Below are 18,936 nucleotides of genomic sequence, written 5' to 3' on the forward strand. Positions count from 1 at the left end.
AGACATACATATAAAATGTAAGAGACGAAAACAGTGACGAACCAAATGTAAGCAGTAAAATAACAAAAGTGTGTATGTGTGTGTGTGTGTGTGTGTGTGTGACATGGTCACCCACTGTCCCTCACCTGGTGGCAGGTGTGTGTGTGTGTGTGTGTGTGTGTGACATGGTCACCCACTGTCCCTCACCTGGTGGCAGGTGTGTGTGTGTGTGTGTGTGTGTGTGTGTGTGTGCAGCTCTCTCTGCTCCCCCAGGTGGGACAGTTTGTCAGGGTCTGTCGGGGTCTGAGTTGGGAATAATGTTATTAAATTTGTGGAAGAATAGGGACCGAATGTGGTCATACACACACACACACACAAACACACACACACAAAGAGCAACCTTCTAAAAATCTGCAATTTGTAAAGCTGCCTTTAACAACTAGGTGGACTTTGAAATATGATAGTGAATATCATTAAAAAAAAAGCAAATTACAGTGACGTCAGTCCTTTTATCATTTTTAAAAGATGAGATTTTATCACTGAGGGGGGTCTGATACGCTGTTAGACTTGTTCTGTGTTAAATGACGGTGTTCTGCAGACAGAAGTCATTCCCAACTCAGAACAAGTCTGAGTTGGGAATAATGTTATTAAATTTGTGGAAGAATAGGGACCGAATGTGGTCATACACACACACACACAAACACACACACAAAGAGCAACCTTCTAAAAATCTGCAAATTGTAAAGTTGCCTTTAACAACTAGGTGGTCTCTGAAATATGATAGTGAATATCCTCTGTAATTTCTACATTTATATTAATAATTATTTTACATAATGTATAGTATTTACTTAAATAAAGAAATAATCCTACATACTACTATTCATTACAAATATACGTATATGTTTTAATACAGTTATAGGACAAGCATTCACTGACTTTTGAAAGAAACATGTTGTATAAAATTATATTATATTATATAAAATTATATTCTGAGGCAATTAGTTTGTCTAATCATGAATTGATTCAATTCTGTTCATTATAAAAAATAACAAGAACATGTCATTACCCATTTTTCCTACAATGCAAATTTTACAGTGCTTGAAGCGTACTCTCTCTCAACTCCGTCATAAGAGGCACATACACACTTTAGTCAGCTGTTAATATATGAGTGTTCTTCATCAAAAATTCCACCTAAAACATTGTTAAAAGGTCATGCATCAATTCTCTGCAGAAACACTGTACATTCTCTGTGCCCAAGCTCATCTAAGATGGACCAAAAGACAGTGGAAACATGTGCTGTGGTCAAATAAGTCCACATTTCATGCTTCATTTATTCATTCATTGTCTGTAGTATCACCGTGTTATCCTTGTCAGGGTCGTGAGGCATGAAACACTCTGGACAGATCACCAGTCCATCACACAGCAGACACACACATATACACAGAGTTAACTGTAATTGGCCTGTCTGCATGTGTTGAACTTGTGGCAGGAAACCGGAGCACCCAGAAGAAACCCACACAGACAGAGAGCACATGCGAACTGCACAGAGAAAGGACCCAGGGAATCAAACCCAGGCCCTTCTCGCTGTGAGGCAACAGTGCTACCCCATTTTAAGCTTGATTTCATGTTTTCTGTGCCAAAAAATTAAAAGGAAAATCCATAGTGTTATTAAAGTAAGCTGCAAAAACCATCATATGTCAAGGTATGGGGGTGCATCAGTGACCATGAATGGGTGACGTGTATATGTGTGAAGGATGCAGAGGTGTATACTGGAATTCTACGGTGACATAAGCTGCCATCAACGCGATGTCTTTTTTCCTCAAAGTCCATTGTTATTTCAGCAAAACAATACCAGGCATCATTCCACATGTGCTATAAAGAGGCTTTGCCCCCAATGTGAACAGAATGTTTAGGTTGACAAAGAAGATATTCTGTTAAAATCAGTAACATATTCAATTCAAAGGAATACATAATTACAATTAACTTTCTGATCTTCCTTTCAGGTCATGAGGTTTGTTCTAGCACTGCTTGTTCTTCATTTGCTGGGGCAGAAGTGCACTGCAGGTAATGGGTTTTGTGTACCATACATAAAATATGGAAATTTAAATAATGTAGCTTTGCTTTTAATGGCATATATCATTAATTTATAGGATCATCTATACAGTATATCACATTTGTTATGTTATTATTAGATAGCTGGCACTACTTACTGAAAGTGCCTTTTAATTGGAAGTGATAAAGTATCATGACATGAAAATCCTTTTGATCAGAAGCAACATCAGCTAATTTTTGGTATATTAAGGGAACTAGGGTACTCTTCTCCAGGAGGGTAATGAAATGTCATAATAAGCAATTGTGGCTAGCATCATGTGTTTAGGTTGCTTGTGTGTGTCACAGCTGTTCAGGTGACTGATAAATAATAGAGGAAACCCTGTCTGCAATAAAATATAGCAGCAACTAGTAAAACAGACTGAATTTTGTGTATGTATTTTAGCACAAGCACCAGTTTGCCAGCCACAGCCAACATGTTCTAATTGTTTGAGGAGTCCTGGGTGTGCCTGGTGCAAGCAGAAGGTAAGTTACTCTTTTTTTTAAAACTGGAAAGATTCATTTAAAATGTTTTAATAATACTAGTTTGGATTTTGTGGTGTATTTATTTATATATGTATTATTAAATTAGTAAATGAATAAATTCTGTGGCCTGCTTAGGTAAGGTTCACCACGTCTACAGCACATGTAAAACTCAGTAATAAAAAGACAGTAAAGAGAAGCAGGGGAATATGAACTGAAACTGAGGTGACCTTATTTTGTAGTGCAACAGTTTCCTTCTTTTTTGGTCTACATACATGTGGTAACCTACATTTTTCAGCGTGTAGAATTAGATCTCATTTAATTGTTGCATCTTTGCAACATAAAGTGTATGGTAGCTTTTAAAAGTGTTAAACTTGGTTGGTTTTAAAACTATAAATACAATACAATTTGCAAATGCAAATCCTTTAATGTACATATACGGTATGAGGTATATTTAATGACTCACTTTAATTTTTTTTATTTACCTCACCTTATCTAGAGGCCTAAAAGCAGAACTGAATAGCTAAGGGCTACGATCTGACTTCTGCCTTTTAGAAAGATGAGGTTTTACACTAACAGGAAGTAGTCAGATATGAATTCAGTCGTAGTGACATAAACTATTGTGTTATACTGTATTACACCAAATGACTTGGAGATAAAGACATACAGTGCTTTGAAGTATAAGGATAAATATATTTAAGTGCATGTGAGCCAGTGTTTTGTTTTGTACCCTGCAATGGATCGGCACATAGCACACTCCAGCCACACTAACAGGGTCTAAACAAACTAAAAGGGCAAACAAACTAGTTACAGTGGCCTACTGGTTCACCAACTGTGGCTGAAAATTAATTTATGCTTATAAAATAAAGAGCACTGGCAATGATAGCTGTGACAGATGTTGGCTGTTACACCCTTTGCAAACAAATGTGTGGATGTTTTTTGAACTTGACACTCTTTTCTCTGAAAACAAGCTAAAACATGTACTCTTCTGAGCACAGTGCACATATCCACTGCCTTTTGGTAGATGTTGGTAGATGTTTGGTAGATGTTGGTAAATGGTAGATGGTAGATGTTTGGTAGATGTTGGTAGATGGTAGATGTTTGGTAGATGTTGGCGGTTTACCTGCTTATCACCTGCTTATTGTGGAATGTTTCCCAACACTGTAACTTGAATATTTTACTCTTCTACACTTATTTTACTCTTCTACTCTAGTTTTACCTCTGTCTCAACTTTTTAGTTTACTATTTATGTCACTTAAATGAAAGTTTAAGAGAACGAACAAATTACTGAGTCTTGTTTTTACTGCATTTTATAAAATGTCCCACTTCTCCAGAAATGGGCTTTGTATATTACAACACTGCTGAACCTGATACACTCATAGCAGAATGACACACGCTGTCATGTCATTACTATGTTAGTGTCACTGCAGTGATGTAAACAGTCCACCACACAAATATCATATGATCTAAAGTAACACTTTGTCACACCTAGAGCTTGTATATTTGATCCCCTGTGCATAAAGAAAGCACCAATCTTGTCCATTTGCATCCTTTCTGTCAGACTTTCTCTATACACAGGTGTAGTCCACATTTCACAACACAGCTTACTTGTTTTAAACTGTTGCAATTTTTTATTCTTTTCACCTATTTATACTGGGAAATGCAGTTTTAAATATATCCTAATTAAATTTCTCTGCACTATAGGATTTCCTCAAGTTAGGAGAGTCGGCTGAACGCAGATGTGACTCTGCTGAATCACTAAAGACGAGGAATTGTAACAGAATCAATGTAATTGACCCCCAAGCAGACACCATCAGTATTAAGGACAACGGATTTAACAGCAACAAGAACAATGTGGTCCAACTCAAACCACAAGGCATCAAAGTCAAGCTCAGAGTTGGTGAGCTCTAAATATATTTAGCAAACTGTTATGAAAATGTAGTTTTAAAAATGAGAAACCAGAATAACAGGGTTGGAAAGGTGATCAGTTCCCTGATTTAGTATTTTCTAGATCCACCTTAGGCTTTAACATTTACATTTTCATTTACATTTTCAGCATTTAGCAGACGCTTTTATCCAAAGCGACTTACAGTTATGACTGAATACAGTTTTTGAGCAATTGAGGGTTAAGGACCTTGCTCAGGGGCCCAACAGTGGTGGTGGTAAGGCTTGAACCGGCAACCTTGTGGTTACTAATCCAGTATCTTAACCACTGAGCTATCACTGCCCTTTAATTACAGCTATCGGTCTGTTTGTCCCTACCAGCTTTGCACACCAATAATTACTCATTCTTCCTTGCAGAATTGTTCAAGTTGACTTAAATTTTGTGGTGACCAGCAATGCACTGTTCTCTTCAACTCAGTCCACAGATGTTGTATTGGATTTATGTCAGGGCTCTGGCCACTGAAGGACATTCACTTTCTCATCCTTAAGCCATTGTTTTTTTTTTTTTGGCGGTGTGTCATTGTCATACTGGAAGGTGAAACTCCATCTTTAGCTGTCTAGTAGGGAGGCTGCATGTTTTCCTGATAACCATGGATGTACTTGGCAGCATTCATTTAAACAAATATTTAGAGAAAGAGAGAGAAAGAAAAATGAAAGATCTGACAGTAAATTCTAATGTTTTTTTATTTATTGTTTCTTTAGTAAATCTTTCTTCTGCATTTTGAATACAGGTGTGCCACATAAGTTTAATGTGGAATTCAAGAGAGCTGAAGGTTACCCCATTGACCTGTACTACCTGATGGACCTAAGCTACTCTATGAAGGATGATTTAGAAAAGATTAAGAACCTTGGCGAGGAGATTTTAAAAAAGCTGCAAGAGGACTCCCAGACTGTCCGGATTGGTGAGGCTACTAAAGACTTATAAGATCACAGTTAGTTACATGTGTACCCTAAAATAATCTGGCTATGTACTTCAGTTTGGAGTGCTAAATCTGTTTATTATCTGATGCAGTCTCTATGAAAAAGCATTATAACTGGATTCCACAACAAAAATGATAAAATTAGACAGTTTGGGTTGTCACTACAGAAGCTGAAGTGTTGGTTTGTTTTAACTGTGCTTTCTGTACAAGAACCACAGAATTGAGCTAGCTGATGGCATCAATGTAAACGTGACAAACACACAGTGCTGCGTTATCTATTCTGCTTTGCTTGTTATAGTAGATTTTGGCAAAGCTGTGGGAAACAAAAAATAATGTATTTTGTGGTAGGATGATGAATGTAAAGTTTATTTGACAGTTAACAATTGTTATGCTAACATAAGTTACTTACACTGTACTGTATAACAGACAATTAAGCAGTGGTGTGACGTGTTTGCCATAAAAAGTTAACACTAATTAATTTCTAACACATATACAGTGTATCACAAAAGTGAGTACACCCCTCACATTTCTGCAAATATTTCATTATATCTTTTCATGGGACAACACTATAGACATGAAACTTGGATATAACTTAGAGTAGTCAGTGTACAGCTTGTATAGCAGTGTAGATTTACTGTCTTCTGAAAATAACTCAACACACAGCCATTAATGTCTAAATAGCTGGCAACATAAGTGAGTACACCCCACAGTGAACATGTCCAAATTGTGCCCAAATGTGTCGTTGTCCCTCCCTGGTGTCATGTGTCAAGGTCCCAGGTGTAAATGGGGAGCAGGGCTGTTAAATTTGGTGTTTTGGGTACAATTCTCTCATACTGGCCACTGGATATTCAACATGGCACCTCATGGCAAAGAACTCTCTGAGGATGTGAGAAATAGAATTGTTGCTCTCCACAAAGATGGCCTGAGCTATAAGAAGATTGCTAACACCCTGAAACTGAGCTACAGCATGGTGGCCAAGGTCATACAGCGGTTTTCCAGGACAGGTTCCACTCGGAACAGGCCTTGCCAGGGTCGACCAAAGAAGTTGAGTCCACGTGTTCGGCGTCATATCCAGAGGTTGGCTTTAAAAAATAGACACATGAGTGCTGCCAGCATTGCTGCAGAGGTTGAAGACGTGGGAGGTCAGCCTGTCAGTGCTCAGACCATACGCCGCACACTGCATCAACTCGGTCTGCATGGTCGTCATCCCAAAAGGAAGCTGACGCACAAGAAAGCCAGCAAACAGTTTGCTGAAAACAAGCAGTCCAAGAACATGGATTACTGGAATGCCCTGTGGTCTGACGAGACCAAGATAAACTTGTTTGGCTCAGATGGTGTCCAGCATGTGTGGCGGCGCCCTGGTGAGAAGTATCAAGACAACTGTATCTTGCCTACAGTCAAGCATGGTGGTGGTAGCATCATGGTCTTGTGCTGCATGAGTGTTGCTGGCACTGGGGAGCTGCAGTTCATTGAGGGAAACATGAATTCCAACATGTACTGTGACATTCTGAAACAGAGCATGATCCCCTCCCTTCGAAAACTGGGCCTCATGGCAGTTTTCCAACAGGATAACGACCCCAAACACAACCTCCAAGATGACAACTGCCTTGCTGAGGAAGCTAAAGGTAAAGGTGATGGACTAAAACCAATTGAGCACCTGTGGCGCATCCTCAAGTGGAAGGTGGAGGAGTTCAAGGTGTCTAACATCCACCAGCTCCGTGATGTCATCATGGAGGAGTGGAAGAGGATTCCAGTAGCAACCTGTGCAGCTCTGGTGAATTCCATGCCCAGGAGGGTTAAGGCAGTGCTGGATAATAATGGTGGTCACACAAAATATTGACACTTTGGGCACAATTTGGACATGTTCACTGTGGGGTGTACTCACTTATGTTGCCAGCCATTTAGACATTAATGGCTGTGTGTTGAGTTATTATCAGAAGACAGTAAATCTACACTGCTATACAAGCTGTACACTGACTACTCTAAGTTATATCCAAGTTTCATGTCTATAGTGTTGTCCCATGAAAAGATATAATGAAATATTTGCAGAAATGTGAGGGGTGTACTCACTTTTGTGATACACTGTACATCCACTTTTGGTTTGTTTTTGCTGTTATGGTTGTGTTTTAACAGTGCATTTATCCACGTCAGATTTACACACAACATCTATGAACAACAATTATGTACAAATCCAATTAAACCACAAAAGCTGTTTGTTTCAGTAAGACCATGCCAAGCCACATGTTCTGTGCAAGTTCTACACCGTAATAATAAATTCTCATTGCAGAGTAAACAGAAAATGCTTCATACTAGGTTGAACAAAAATATAATCCTGTCTACGTATTGATACAATTTATGTTACTTTTTTATTCTTAACAGCTTGGCAACAGGATGTGTAGCTAAGGCAGCTAATAAAGCATCCTGCACATGCTAGCGCTAGTAGCATTAGCTTTTGTGTTATGTATTTATATGGACGACCTATCACCATTGGTTTCCTATAGTCATGCTGTTTTGCTTCCACTTCCTAAAAACACATAGAAGGTAAATGGCTGCTGTAAGGTATAAATGAATGAGGGAAATCCTTCTGCTAGTATAGCCCTGAAATATCAACAGTCTGTTTTACCCTTTATTGACATGCATAAATCTTTCCCTTTGTGCCATGTTTTTCAGGTTTTGGCTCATTTGTTGACAAAGAGAAATTACCCTACGTAAGCCAAGTTAGGTCCAGGCGACAAAACCCCTGCCCCACCCGCTTCGACACCTGCCAGCCTGCCTTTACTTTCCGGAATGTTCTTCCACTCACGGACAAAGCCAATGAGTTTAAGAGAAAAGTCAGCACGCAGAAAATCTCTGGTAATCTGGACTCACCTGAAGCTGGTCTAGATGCCATCATGCAGGCTGCCGTGTGCCAGGTGAAGATCATGCTGGGACAGATGCTATGAACTGTCAATGCTATGCTAATTTGTAAGAGAAAAAAATTAGATGTAAAGAACGGTATGACAATAGATAAATAATAGTTTAAATATTGGACTCAGTTTAATAGTAATCAGTAACCAGTTAATAAACTAAAAAATTATGTTTGCTATGTTAAAAGAATGACTTGTGAAAATACAGTTTACATAAATATTACAGCACCATTTACTGTAAATAGACCAGATTATTGGCTTTACTAAATAATGGCAAAAGCCCATATCTTTACTGCTCTATAAACAGAAATTACTGACTATAGAAAATACTTTAACACCTCTGCAAGGGAATAATACAATATTAAAGTTTGTCCAGAATATGTATATTGTTATTTTCAAAGAAACAGAGACTTGACCGTCATTACAGGATGGCTGAACTATAGACCCAATGCAAAAAATTTTAACAGTAGGTAAAATGCAAATAAAAAACCAGAAAGCATTGATTTGTAAACTGTCTTTATAGTTAATTATGTAAAATAGCACAAATAAAAAATTGTGTATTTTTAATCAACTTTACAGATTTGTGTAAATATTTAATACCTACAAAACATTCCAAACAGTTGAAACAGGGGCAATGTAAGTTGGTGGAATAATAAAAAAACACCTCTTTTGAAACGTTTAATAGGTAAACAGGTGAATAGGTAACAGGTAATGATATTTAAAAATAGAATTAGAAGTTTAAAAATAGAATTAGTAAAATGCTTGTCATTTCCAAGCAAGGACTAGGGTTGATTTTGCCAATATTTTAACCAGTTTAAGAATTTTTTATGAAAAATTGCATAGAATTTGTATAGAATGGGGGATTTCACCATCTAAAAAATTAAGAGAGTCCGGAAAGATCTCTGAATGAACAGCAAGGCTAAAAAGCAATAATAAATGACCTTATTTGACCTTCTTCCTCTTAAACAGCACTGCATTTAAAATCGACATGACTCTGAAATTAGTATAACAACATGAGTTTAAAAGAACACAAGTATTGTTATGAGTATCACATATTTTCTAACCAGTTTGAATTATAAGTAATCTTCTGTATAACAACATAAATGGTTTATCATACTGTAAAGCAAACAATTATCTGTCAGAATAAAATTATGGGTAACACTGGGCAATAATTCTGGAGTTATTTTGTCAGAATTGACTAGTATGACTAAATATTAGACTTCATTGGTTTAGTAAAACTGCAATCTTTCTGAAAATAAAATGATGAATGTAAACCTACCTCTATTCAAAAAATGGTAGACTTAGTGTGTTAGGCTACAGCTTACTAAGATCTTATTTCTTTATATATAGGAAGAAATTAAATGGCAAAATGTGACACGGATTCTGGTCTACACGTCTGATGACACTTTCCACATGGCTGGGGATGGCCGACTTGCTGGTATCTTTAAGCCACATGATGGACATTGTCATCTGAAATCAGATGGTTTCTATGATGGCAATGCTTTTGTGAGTATCACATTTACACACACAGTTAATATTGTTAAAACATGATTACCCAGGTGTAAAAACACAATGAAAACTGGCCTTATGTAAAGTAAAAATCAATATAGCATCTGCATGGAGGATTTACCAAATACTGTATCTGTGTCTAGCATCAAATAGCATCAATGTGCTGGCATTTGCAATGTATTAGGTAATAGTGTTAATCAGCATTTAGATTAACTTTGAGGTAGGGGTGGCAAAAAAGTTAAAGGAAGCATCACTGATTTTAAGGAAGCTGCTAAGTCCCGAAAACCATCAAAAACACATTTAGACCCTCACTTCTGTTTCATCCAAATCCAGACCTCAGTGCTACATGAATTCACACATTCAAACATGATTGAGAGGTAAATAAACACCTTATTTTGTTGATTTTGAAACAGAAGTGCAGGTGCTTCCAAAAAGGTGCAGTATAAATATATAAAGTATCAGAATGAGCAGATACAGTTGACCTAGATTCTTGATCAAGATAACACAAAATGACAACCACCACTCAAATTATGTATAGTATTACTGTAGAATAGTAATTGTCCTTATATAGTATTACTGTAGAATAGTAATTGGCCTTATATAGTATAGTCTACATTTGTATTTTATTTCTACCCTATTTTATTTACTCTACCTTATTGAGTGCTGGAGCTGCTGTAACACTCAATAAGAGAATCTTATGATTAAAGGAATAGTGTTTCATCTGTCTAGTACAGTTATAGAGAAATGTAGAATATATACCAGGGCACAATGAAGCCGTTTGCTGCTTGTTGTAGCACAACACATGTTGTTTTTTCTTCCCTACTCACCATACACTTTATTTATACATGATTAAAATGCATTGTCATTTAATCAAAATTTAGCCTGTGCAAAACATCAGGCTGTGTCTAAAAGGATCACATTGTGTTTGTTTCAGGACTATCCATCAGTAGGCCAACTCTCAAGAGCTCTCCAGGCCAACAACATTCAACTAATATTTGCAGTCACAGAGAAGATCTTTCCCTCCTATCAGGTCTGATCTTTTAAAATGATTTAAAAATGAATTCCTTGTGATTTTCATTTAGTTAAATCTCATATCCATTTTTATCCCACTTACATTTACAACTGTAGGCACTGAGTACATTCATTCCCCAGTCAGTGGTCGGTGTGCTAAAGGATGACTCCAGTAATGTGGTCCAGCTGATCTCTGAAGCTTACAGGGTAAGTAAGGTGTTTTTAATTATGTTTTTATTTGTTTTGTGTGTTTAAAATATGTAGAGCTCTGTTGTTGTGCTTTACATGGATCTATTAAATCTATTACAAAGACTTTTTAGCAACTATTTTAATAGCTGATTGTAGTAAAGGCAACTTAGATTTTGGGCACTTGAAAAAGAAAGCAATATAAAATGCTAGCCCACCGCTGCATAGACTCTAGCTTTCAGTGGTGTCACCGGCCTGGTTGGGTGTTCTCCAAACAACAATCTGTGTCACAGGCAGGAAAGGCCATAAGAGGTTTCACGTTTTTCCAGTGCAACATCATCTCCTGCTGTCTGGTTGAGACACCCACACAGGCGTCGAAGGACTACAAAAAGCAATGCATGTTTCTCCATATGTGTTAAAAACTCTCAATAAGAATCTAAAGAAATGGGCATCACGTGTTTGAATGTGTGCTAGCTTGCGTCCCCTTTTGGTCAGTGAGGGTGTCATGCAAGCAATAGGAGTTGCCAGAGCACATTTGAAACACAAGTATATCCAAACTGGAACAAAAATGTTTGTGTGGAGAAAGTAAAATAAAGTCACTTTTATGATCAGAATTTGAAATTTGAAATCAAAATTTCTGCAGAAGTAAAGCATGTGGAAATATCAATACATCATAGAAAAAAAGGTTTACACAACTGCTTTGTCACTTCCTTAAAAATGGAATAAATCCACATGACCAGACATTTAAAAAAATGAACTGAAAGTAGAAATGAGCATGTTTGTGTCTGCGCAGCTAAGTGAACATTGTGGTTTATCAAGCAAAGGTCTTTCTCTGACTTACAACCAGGAAACACAGGAAATCAATCAACATAAGCAATCAGTAGTCTTTAAACCAAATTTGTGCTGAAGGGTATCTTTTACTTGTTTGTAGTATAATAACATTTAATATGTGAGACATTGGATATTAATATTGTATTAATTTTGTATTGTTTTGTATTGTATTTGTTTTAATAATTGTATTAAAACAGGGGTGTAACAACACAGTGCGAAAATAATCCACTGCAGTGCAAAATGTTTCAGTGGTTTTATTCATCATGGCATCTCATTTGGCTGATTGAACACATGAGGTTATATGTAGCGTAGCCCAGCATTTCATATGACCAGAATTTTATTTCCTCAGTTTGATGGTTTTAGATGGTTTTGCTTTTTGCTTTGCATGTGTGTTTAATGGTTTACATTTAGCAGACAAATATTTATTCAAATTGGCTTACAATTGTGACCCTGATAAAATCCAAGCATTGCTTAAGAGCCTAACAGTTGGTGCCCAGGTGGCGCAGCAGGATATTCCGCTAGCACTCCCAGAGTTTGAATCTCAGCTTTGCTACTGGTTGGCTGGGCGCCCCCTAGCAGGCACATTCAGCAAGTGCCTGTAGCAGACAAAATTGGCTTCTAGTCTGCTGGGTGGGAAAAGACTGAACTAAAAAGGAGTGGGGTCTTTAATGCTGTGTAAGGACCCTGGTTGCCCAGTGCGCCAGTACAGAAGTGGAGGAGCACTGAGAACGGGCATGGCTCTCATGGCTCTCTGTGCGCGAAACAGACCTCACATACAAATCCACCAAAGTATGGGAGAATCAGAAGGGATTGGTGGACTGTGCACGTGTTGGAGGGAGTGCGTTAGGCAACCTACTTGGACCCCATCAGGGTCCCCAGCAGCGAATTGGCTACATTAAATAAAAAAGGGGGAAAAGGGGGGAATTGCAGAAAAAACCAGTGTCTAACAGTGGCAACCAGTCATGGGGCTAGTCGAGTACTCTAACTATTAAGTAACTCCAACAATTTGCAGTTTTCTACAGTAATAACAGTAGTAGGTAGAGCTGTGAGCTATCAATTGAAAGGTTGAGAGTTCAAATCCCAGCTCTGCCATGCAGCCACTGTTGGGCCCTTGGGCAAGGCCCTTAACCCTGTCTGGGCCAGGGGCGCTGAGCAATGGTTGACCCTGCGCTCTGACCCCAGCTTCCAAACAAGCTGGGATATGTGATATTATATGGGATATTGTACTGTACACCTGTATATGTATATATGACAAATAAATGCGTTCTATTCTATAAAACCTGAAGTGCAAAAATTAACATGAAACTAAAATGTTGGCGTTAATTATTTTAACTTTATAAGATCAATGCAGCTACAGTACAAGTCAAACTTTATTTTTCATAACAAATATATTGTGTAACAATAAAATCTAAATAGTAAACTGTAAAATATAACAACATTTTAAGGTTATATTTTAATTATGTGAGTCGAACAATTGAATGTAACATGAGTACAAGCTAATAATCACTGATATGCTTGTTGTAATCCTTTAATGTTTACAGAACCTATCCTCTACTCTAGTGTTGGAGCATCATAATAAACCAGAAGGTCTGAACGTGTTGTACAGGTCGTACTGTAGAGGTGATAAGAAACCCACTACTGAGTGGCAGCAGAGAGGAGAATGCAGTGGCATCAAGGACGAGAAGGTCAGCTTTGTTACTTATCTTTAATAATGATACAACAATCACAGCAGTTAAAGCTCACCCAAGATGTCCTGCCATTACTGAAGTCAGGAAGTCTGTAACTGTGTCTACTGAACAATTCGACAGATTGTAAAAGGATTGTAAAGTAACCTGTAACGCTTTATGGGCTAAGACGGACAGGAGGGGCAGACACACATGCAGAGATGTATAAACTGATAAATTTTAATAACAAGACAAGACAGGTTAGAACAAGACAAGGGTACACAAAACCAAACACACAACCTATGCTAAGCTAACTGCTAAATGTTAAACATACCAACAAAGATAAATGCTAAACTAACTAAAGCTAAACTAAACACACAGGAAACCTAAACCCTAAGCTAAACAAGAACTAGACGAGACTAAACAAGATTAAACAGGACTAAAGGCAAAGGCTGACTAACAAAGGTTAAACAGGCTAAACATAGGCTAAACAGGGTTACTAAAACTAAACTGGACTAAACAAACTAAACAGGCTAACATGCTAAACAGGCTAACGGACGAAACAGGACGAAACAGGACGAAACAGGACGAAACAGGACGAAACAGACAAAACAGGGCTAAAGGCTAAACAAGGTAAACAGACCAAACAGAACTAAACATACTAAACAGAGCTAACAGGATTAAACAAACAAACAAACAAATAAACCAAGCGAAGGGAGGCAGACAGACAGCGATCCGGTAAACTGACAGAGGTCAGAGAGAGGTCAGAGAGAGGTCAGAGAGAGGTCAGAGAGAGGTCAGAGAGAGGTCAGAGAGAGGTCAGAGAGAGGTCAGAGAGAGGTCAGAGAGAATGCAGGCAAAATGCAGAGTTACTATAAAAATAATCTCCAACCAGCCATTCCCAGCTCCTCTCTTAAATACCCTGCAGCTGGGGCTAATTAGTCCAGGGAACCAATCATGAGAGGGGAGCTGGCTGGAGACACAGGAGAGGAGGCGTGGCACACTGGAGCACAGGAGCTCCAGAGCACACAGAGGCTCAAAGTGTGACATAACCCAACTTCCTTGATCATGCTCTATTTAAATATATAGTGTTTGATCATTTTACAACAACACTGCAGACATACCCCTTCTGAAATAATACAAAATAATAATAATACTGAAATTAATTATATGTATTGAATATATTTGATGCACAACAAAAATCTACAATCTCTGAATTATGCAATGTTGACTTGTGCATTAATAAAAAAAAAAAACTTTTAGATTAAAAAAACACTGTACACTGTTGGACACTGTAAAAAGACAACAATCTCAAACACAAAGCATAGCAGTTTCCATCCAATCATCTGACTTAAATTTTATTATAAACGTATGAAGGTTTTCGAAACAGCAAGTCCATCAGAGGGCCCTTTGTAACTTTTGACCTAAAGGAACAGGTAATAACCACAGTGCTGCAAAGGCTACATCTATTTTCATAGATCTGTATTTCTTTAATCTGCATTTTTAACTTGCACATTACAGGTAAAGTTTGAAGTGCTCCTGAATGCATCCAAGTGTCTGAAAGAGCCTGAGACGTTCGAGTTTCGAATGCAGGGCATCACCGAGTTTTTAAAGGTCACTGTGGAGACCTTGTGTACCTGCGACTGTGGTGCTAAGGAGGAAAATTCAACACACTGTGGAGGAAATGGAACACTCATTTGTGGAGCCTGCAGGTAGGGCTCCATAGTACATATGTGAGCAGCTCCCTCTGTCTGTTGCACAAGATTATTGGATTCACTAAAGTGGCTTGTATTGACATGGGCAAACATGGTAATGGATGGATGGATGAATGGATAGATGGATAGAGTAGATAACTGTATTTAACTTAATAGTATTTTGTAAATATAAACTTTTTCCACTATGAATTTGCTTTTTAAATATGTTTTTGTTCATGTGTTTGTGTCAATATAGTGATATGAATATATGTCTTTCAGATTAATTCTTAGTAATTTAACAGTAGATTACACAGCTCAGCATGTTAACAGTCGCTGTAAATGATTTAGCACTTTTTAAGGACTCTAAGTTGTCTGTAGTTCTCTGATCACTAATCTGTGTGTGTATCAGCTGTAATAAAGGATACCAGGGTCAGCAGTGTCAGTGCAAACTGGAGAATACTGATGACATGCAAAACCTCTGTCGCAAAAACATCAACAATTCTGTGTGCAGCGGCCACGGAATGTGCATGTGTGGCAAGTGTCATTGCATCCGCCCGTTTAATGGCAATTACTGTCAATGTAACGATGCCAGCTGTTTGCGCCATGACAACAAGATCTGCAATAGTAAGTCACACCTGATTAACTGTAATTTCCCTTACATCCCTTAATTCTTTAATTTATAGGAAACAAGTATTCAGACACTATATTAAAATATATACGTATATGTAAAGATTACATTAAAACAGCCAAATTCAATTTATAAAAATTAATGAATGAATAAATGAGAAATTATATACTATTGATATTAGTATAATGTGGGAAACATAATAAAATTAAAACCCTTTTTTACAAAGGTTTTGTTAGCCTGATCATCTCAAGACATCAGTTAAAGCATTTATTACTCATTTAGCTGTATATATTTATTTTATTTAGTTTTTAGAGCGTAATGTGACCAATGGTTAAGATCTGGCTGGGGCTGATCATTTTCTATAGGCACTGTACATGTAAGGGATGAAAACTGTCATTTTAAAATGAGAGGAAATTTGTCAGCTGTAATTCAGGAGCCACCATACAGCAGGCCTGCCATGAAATAAAAGCTGCTGGAATATGAATGAAATGGAAAATAAAACTGAGGATGTGTTGATGCATTTTTACAGACCAAGGAGACTGTGAATGTGGCAGGTGCATTTGCAATAAGAAATACACTGGCAATGCATGTGAATGCCCAACAGACATGAGTATGTGTTCACCTAAGCAAAAGATATGGTGCAGTGGCCAGGGAACATGTAAGTGCAATCGATGTGTGTGCAACGAAGGCTTCATGGGAGAAGACTGCTCTCAGTTTGCTAATCCATGCAAAACAAAACTGTAAGTATGTGTTTCAATATTCTATTTATACTCAGATAATATTCTGAGTGTTTTGAAAAAAGTATTTGACCCCTGGCACTATTTGTGTTTACCTTTACATAATAATTTTTTCTTGGATTTAAAAAATATTGACTAGGGACCTTATTTTAATCAAAGCTTTATCTCTTTAAATATGAACAGTTTATAAGTATGCATGTGCTTTTGTTTAGTTGAGCCAGTAGTGTTTAGTGTAATTAAGGTTCATTTAAATTTGCACATTGTGATGAATCAGTCATGACTGGTTAGTTCCAATTGTTGATTGTGAATCTGCTATCATTTGCACAACCCCCAAACTGATCAAAGAGAACCAGATCACCACATGCACCACACCCCTGGCATATGTCAGATCTGCGGCCACTTTTTATGACCTGCCAGTGTGGTGTTCCCACACAGAATTGTATTGCGTACAGAGAGCAAATCTCCCTCCCCTCTTTTGACCACGTTTTTTGCTGTGGACAAACAGACCCCACCAGGAGTTGACAGTGAGAAAGTTAGTGTTGTGTGTTGCGCCAAAGATCAAATGTTATTAAAGATTTAATTAATTAATCAAAAAATGTAAGAAATCCAAAACTGTGAATTATAAAAAAAATAAAAAAATAAAAAAGTTTAGGGGGTTAAATACTTTGTCGAGGCACAGAACACTAAACACTGAAGTATTTGTGTATATGTGTATGTTCACACCCGAGTTGTAAACTATTTCTGTGCTGTGTTTAGGTCCTGCATGAAGTGCAATTTTTCCAAAAAACCTTCTGAAACTTGTTCTACAGAGTGTGAGTCAGTTGTGCTATCCAAGCTGGAGGGCCAGCAAACATTTAATTGTTCTTATGAAGCCATCACCTATAATATAAAACTTTTGGATAATGGAAGCATTTCGATCGTGTACGGGGATCTACCACGTAAGATTGACAGATTTTTTTAAAAACCTATTAGGGTAGCACTGATCCTATACTAAGTGTCAGTATAGGTCAAAATAGGAGTTCACTTGTCAGTAAGCCTGAACAATACATAGTGATATTTCAGTATTAGAGTTTTGTAAGCCAGACCATTTCAGTGAAAAATGCACTGAGGATTTGGAAAAAAAAAATGAAATGGTGCAAACTATTCTGAAACTTACACACTGTGTTTATGCATGTTCCACAGAAACAATCGATAGGACCAAAGTAATTATTGGCACCTCTGTGTCAGCTATCATTCTGATCGGCATTGTCATCATCATCATCTACAGAATTCTCCTGGAGGTCTATTACCAGCGGGAATACCACAGCTTCCTTAAGTCACAGGAGCAGAATCAGTGGGGAGATGTAGGTTTTTTATGCACACATTAAAGTATACTGTACATAAGGAGCATGTATGCCATGGCAGTCCTAAAATGTCAAATATTTCTAAAGCAGTTCTTTTCTGTAAATGATTGGAGTATTAGCTTTATACCTGAAACATTAACATATAGACAGAAAGCAGTATTAAGTACGGAAGGTTATTATATTATTATATAATGCTAGCAGCATTTGAAGCAGCAATGAGGAAGCAATTTGACCATTAATGCTGCGCTACTACCAAATAACAGGTTTTGTTTTATCTTACTGCAAGACTTATGTCCAAGAGACTTTAAGTCAAGCTTTAATGTATTAATTGTGATGCAGGGTCAAGCTATAGGCAGCCTCTGAACCCATAACCCATGTTGTTCTTGATTGACATCTGACACGCTAAACAATTTCCCTTCAGCATAATGTGACAGGTTGGGGTTTAACTTCCCACTTGGCAAAGAAACCACTGCTCTATGTACTTTGTACTTGGGCCTTTCAAGACCTTTTCATTGTAACAAATTAGTGTAATGGTAAAATCTGACTAGTCCTATTTATTTTTCAATAAATCATAATTCATAATAATTTACTAAAAAGAAATATAGAGGCTATGCTACACTGTTAATTGACAAAAACACCATTAACCGATACAAAGATAGAACAAACCATCTATTGTTTAACCTGCCCACATTTGCTTAGATTTATTTTAACTGAAGATACTTTTAAAGTATTAAACATTTAAACTTACCTTTTCTTTGTTGCAGGGCAATCCACTGTACAAAGGTGCCACAACCACAGTACTTAACCCTTTGCATACACAAGATGGTTAAAATGGATCTCAGAATCAAAACTGGAGAGAAGAATCTGGAGTATATTTAGTGTATTAAACTTTGGATGTTAGAAATGTTTTACATATTGTTTAGTTTAGAAAGTGTAACCTTGTAATTTAACAATTAATTAAATTTATAACTTTATACATTTTTAAGTTCATTATTTTTGAATAAGTTTGTATT

General features: G+C 37.3%; 1 protein-coding gene across 1 annotated transcript; it reads left to right on the plus strand.

Annotated features, from left to right (window-relative positions):
• Positions 1-1,964: 1,964 nt before the first annotated feature.
• itgb7 (integrin, beta 7) lies at positions 1,965-18,852 on the plus strand. The gene is made up of 15 exons (XM_062997028.1): positions 1,965-2,043; positions 2,474-2,553; positions 4,255-4,450; positions 5,226-5,396; positions 8,085-8,326; positions 9,671-9,826; positions 10,764-10,859; positions 10,958-11,047; positions 13,399-13,542; positions 15,043-15,233; positions 15,625-15,839; positions 16,373-16,583; positions 17,337-17,518; positions 17,763-17,923; positions 18,688-18,852. Exons 1-15 carry the CDS (start codon positions 1,986-1,988, stop codon positions 18,751-18,753), a joined length of 2,259 nt encoding a protein of 752 aa, XP_062853098.1. The 5' UTR covers positions 1,965-1,985; the 3' UTR covers positions 18,754-18,852.
• The last annotated feature ends 84 nt before the right edge of the window (positions 18,853-18,936 follow it).

Source organism: Trichomycterus rosablanca, chromosome 6 (assembly GCF_030014385.1).
Source record: "Trichomycterus rosablanca isolate fTriRos1 chromosome 6, fTriRos1.hap1, whole genome shotgun sequence".
In the NCBI taxonomy this organism is placed as follows: domain Eukaryota; kingdom Metazoa; phylum Chordata; class Actinopteri; order Siluriformes; family Trichomycteridae; genus Trichomycterus; species Trichomycterus rosablanca.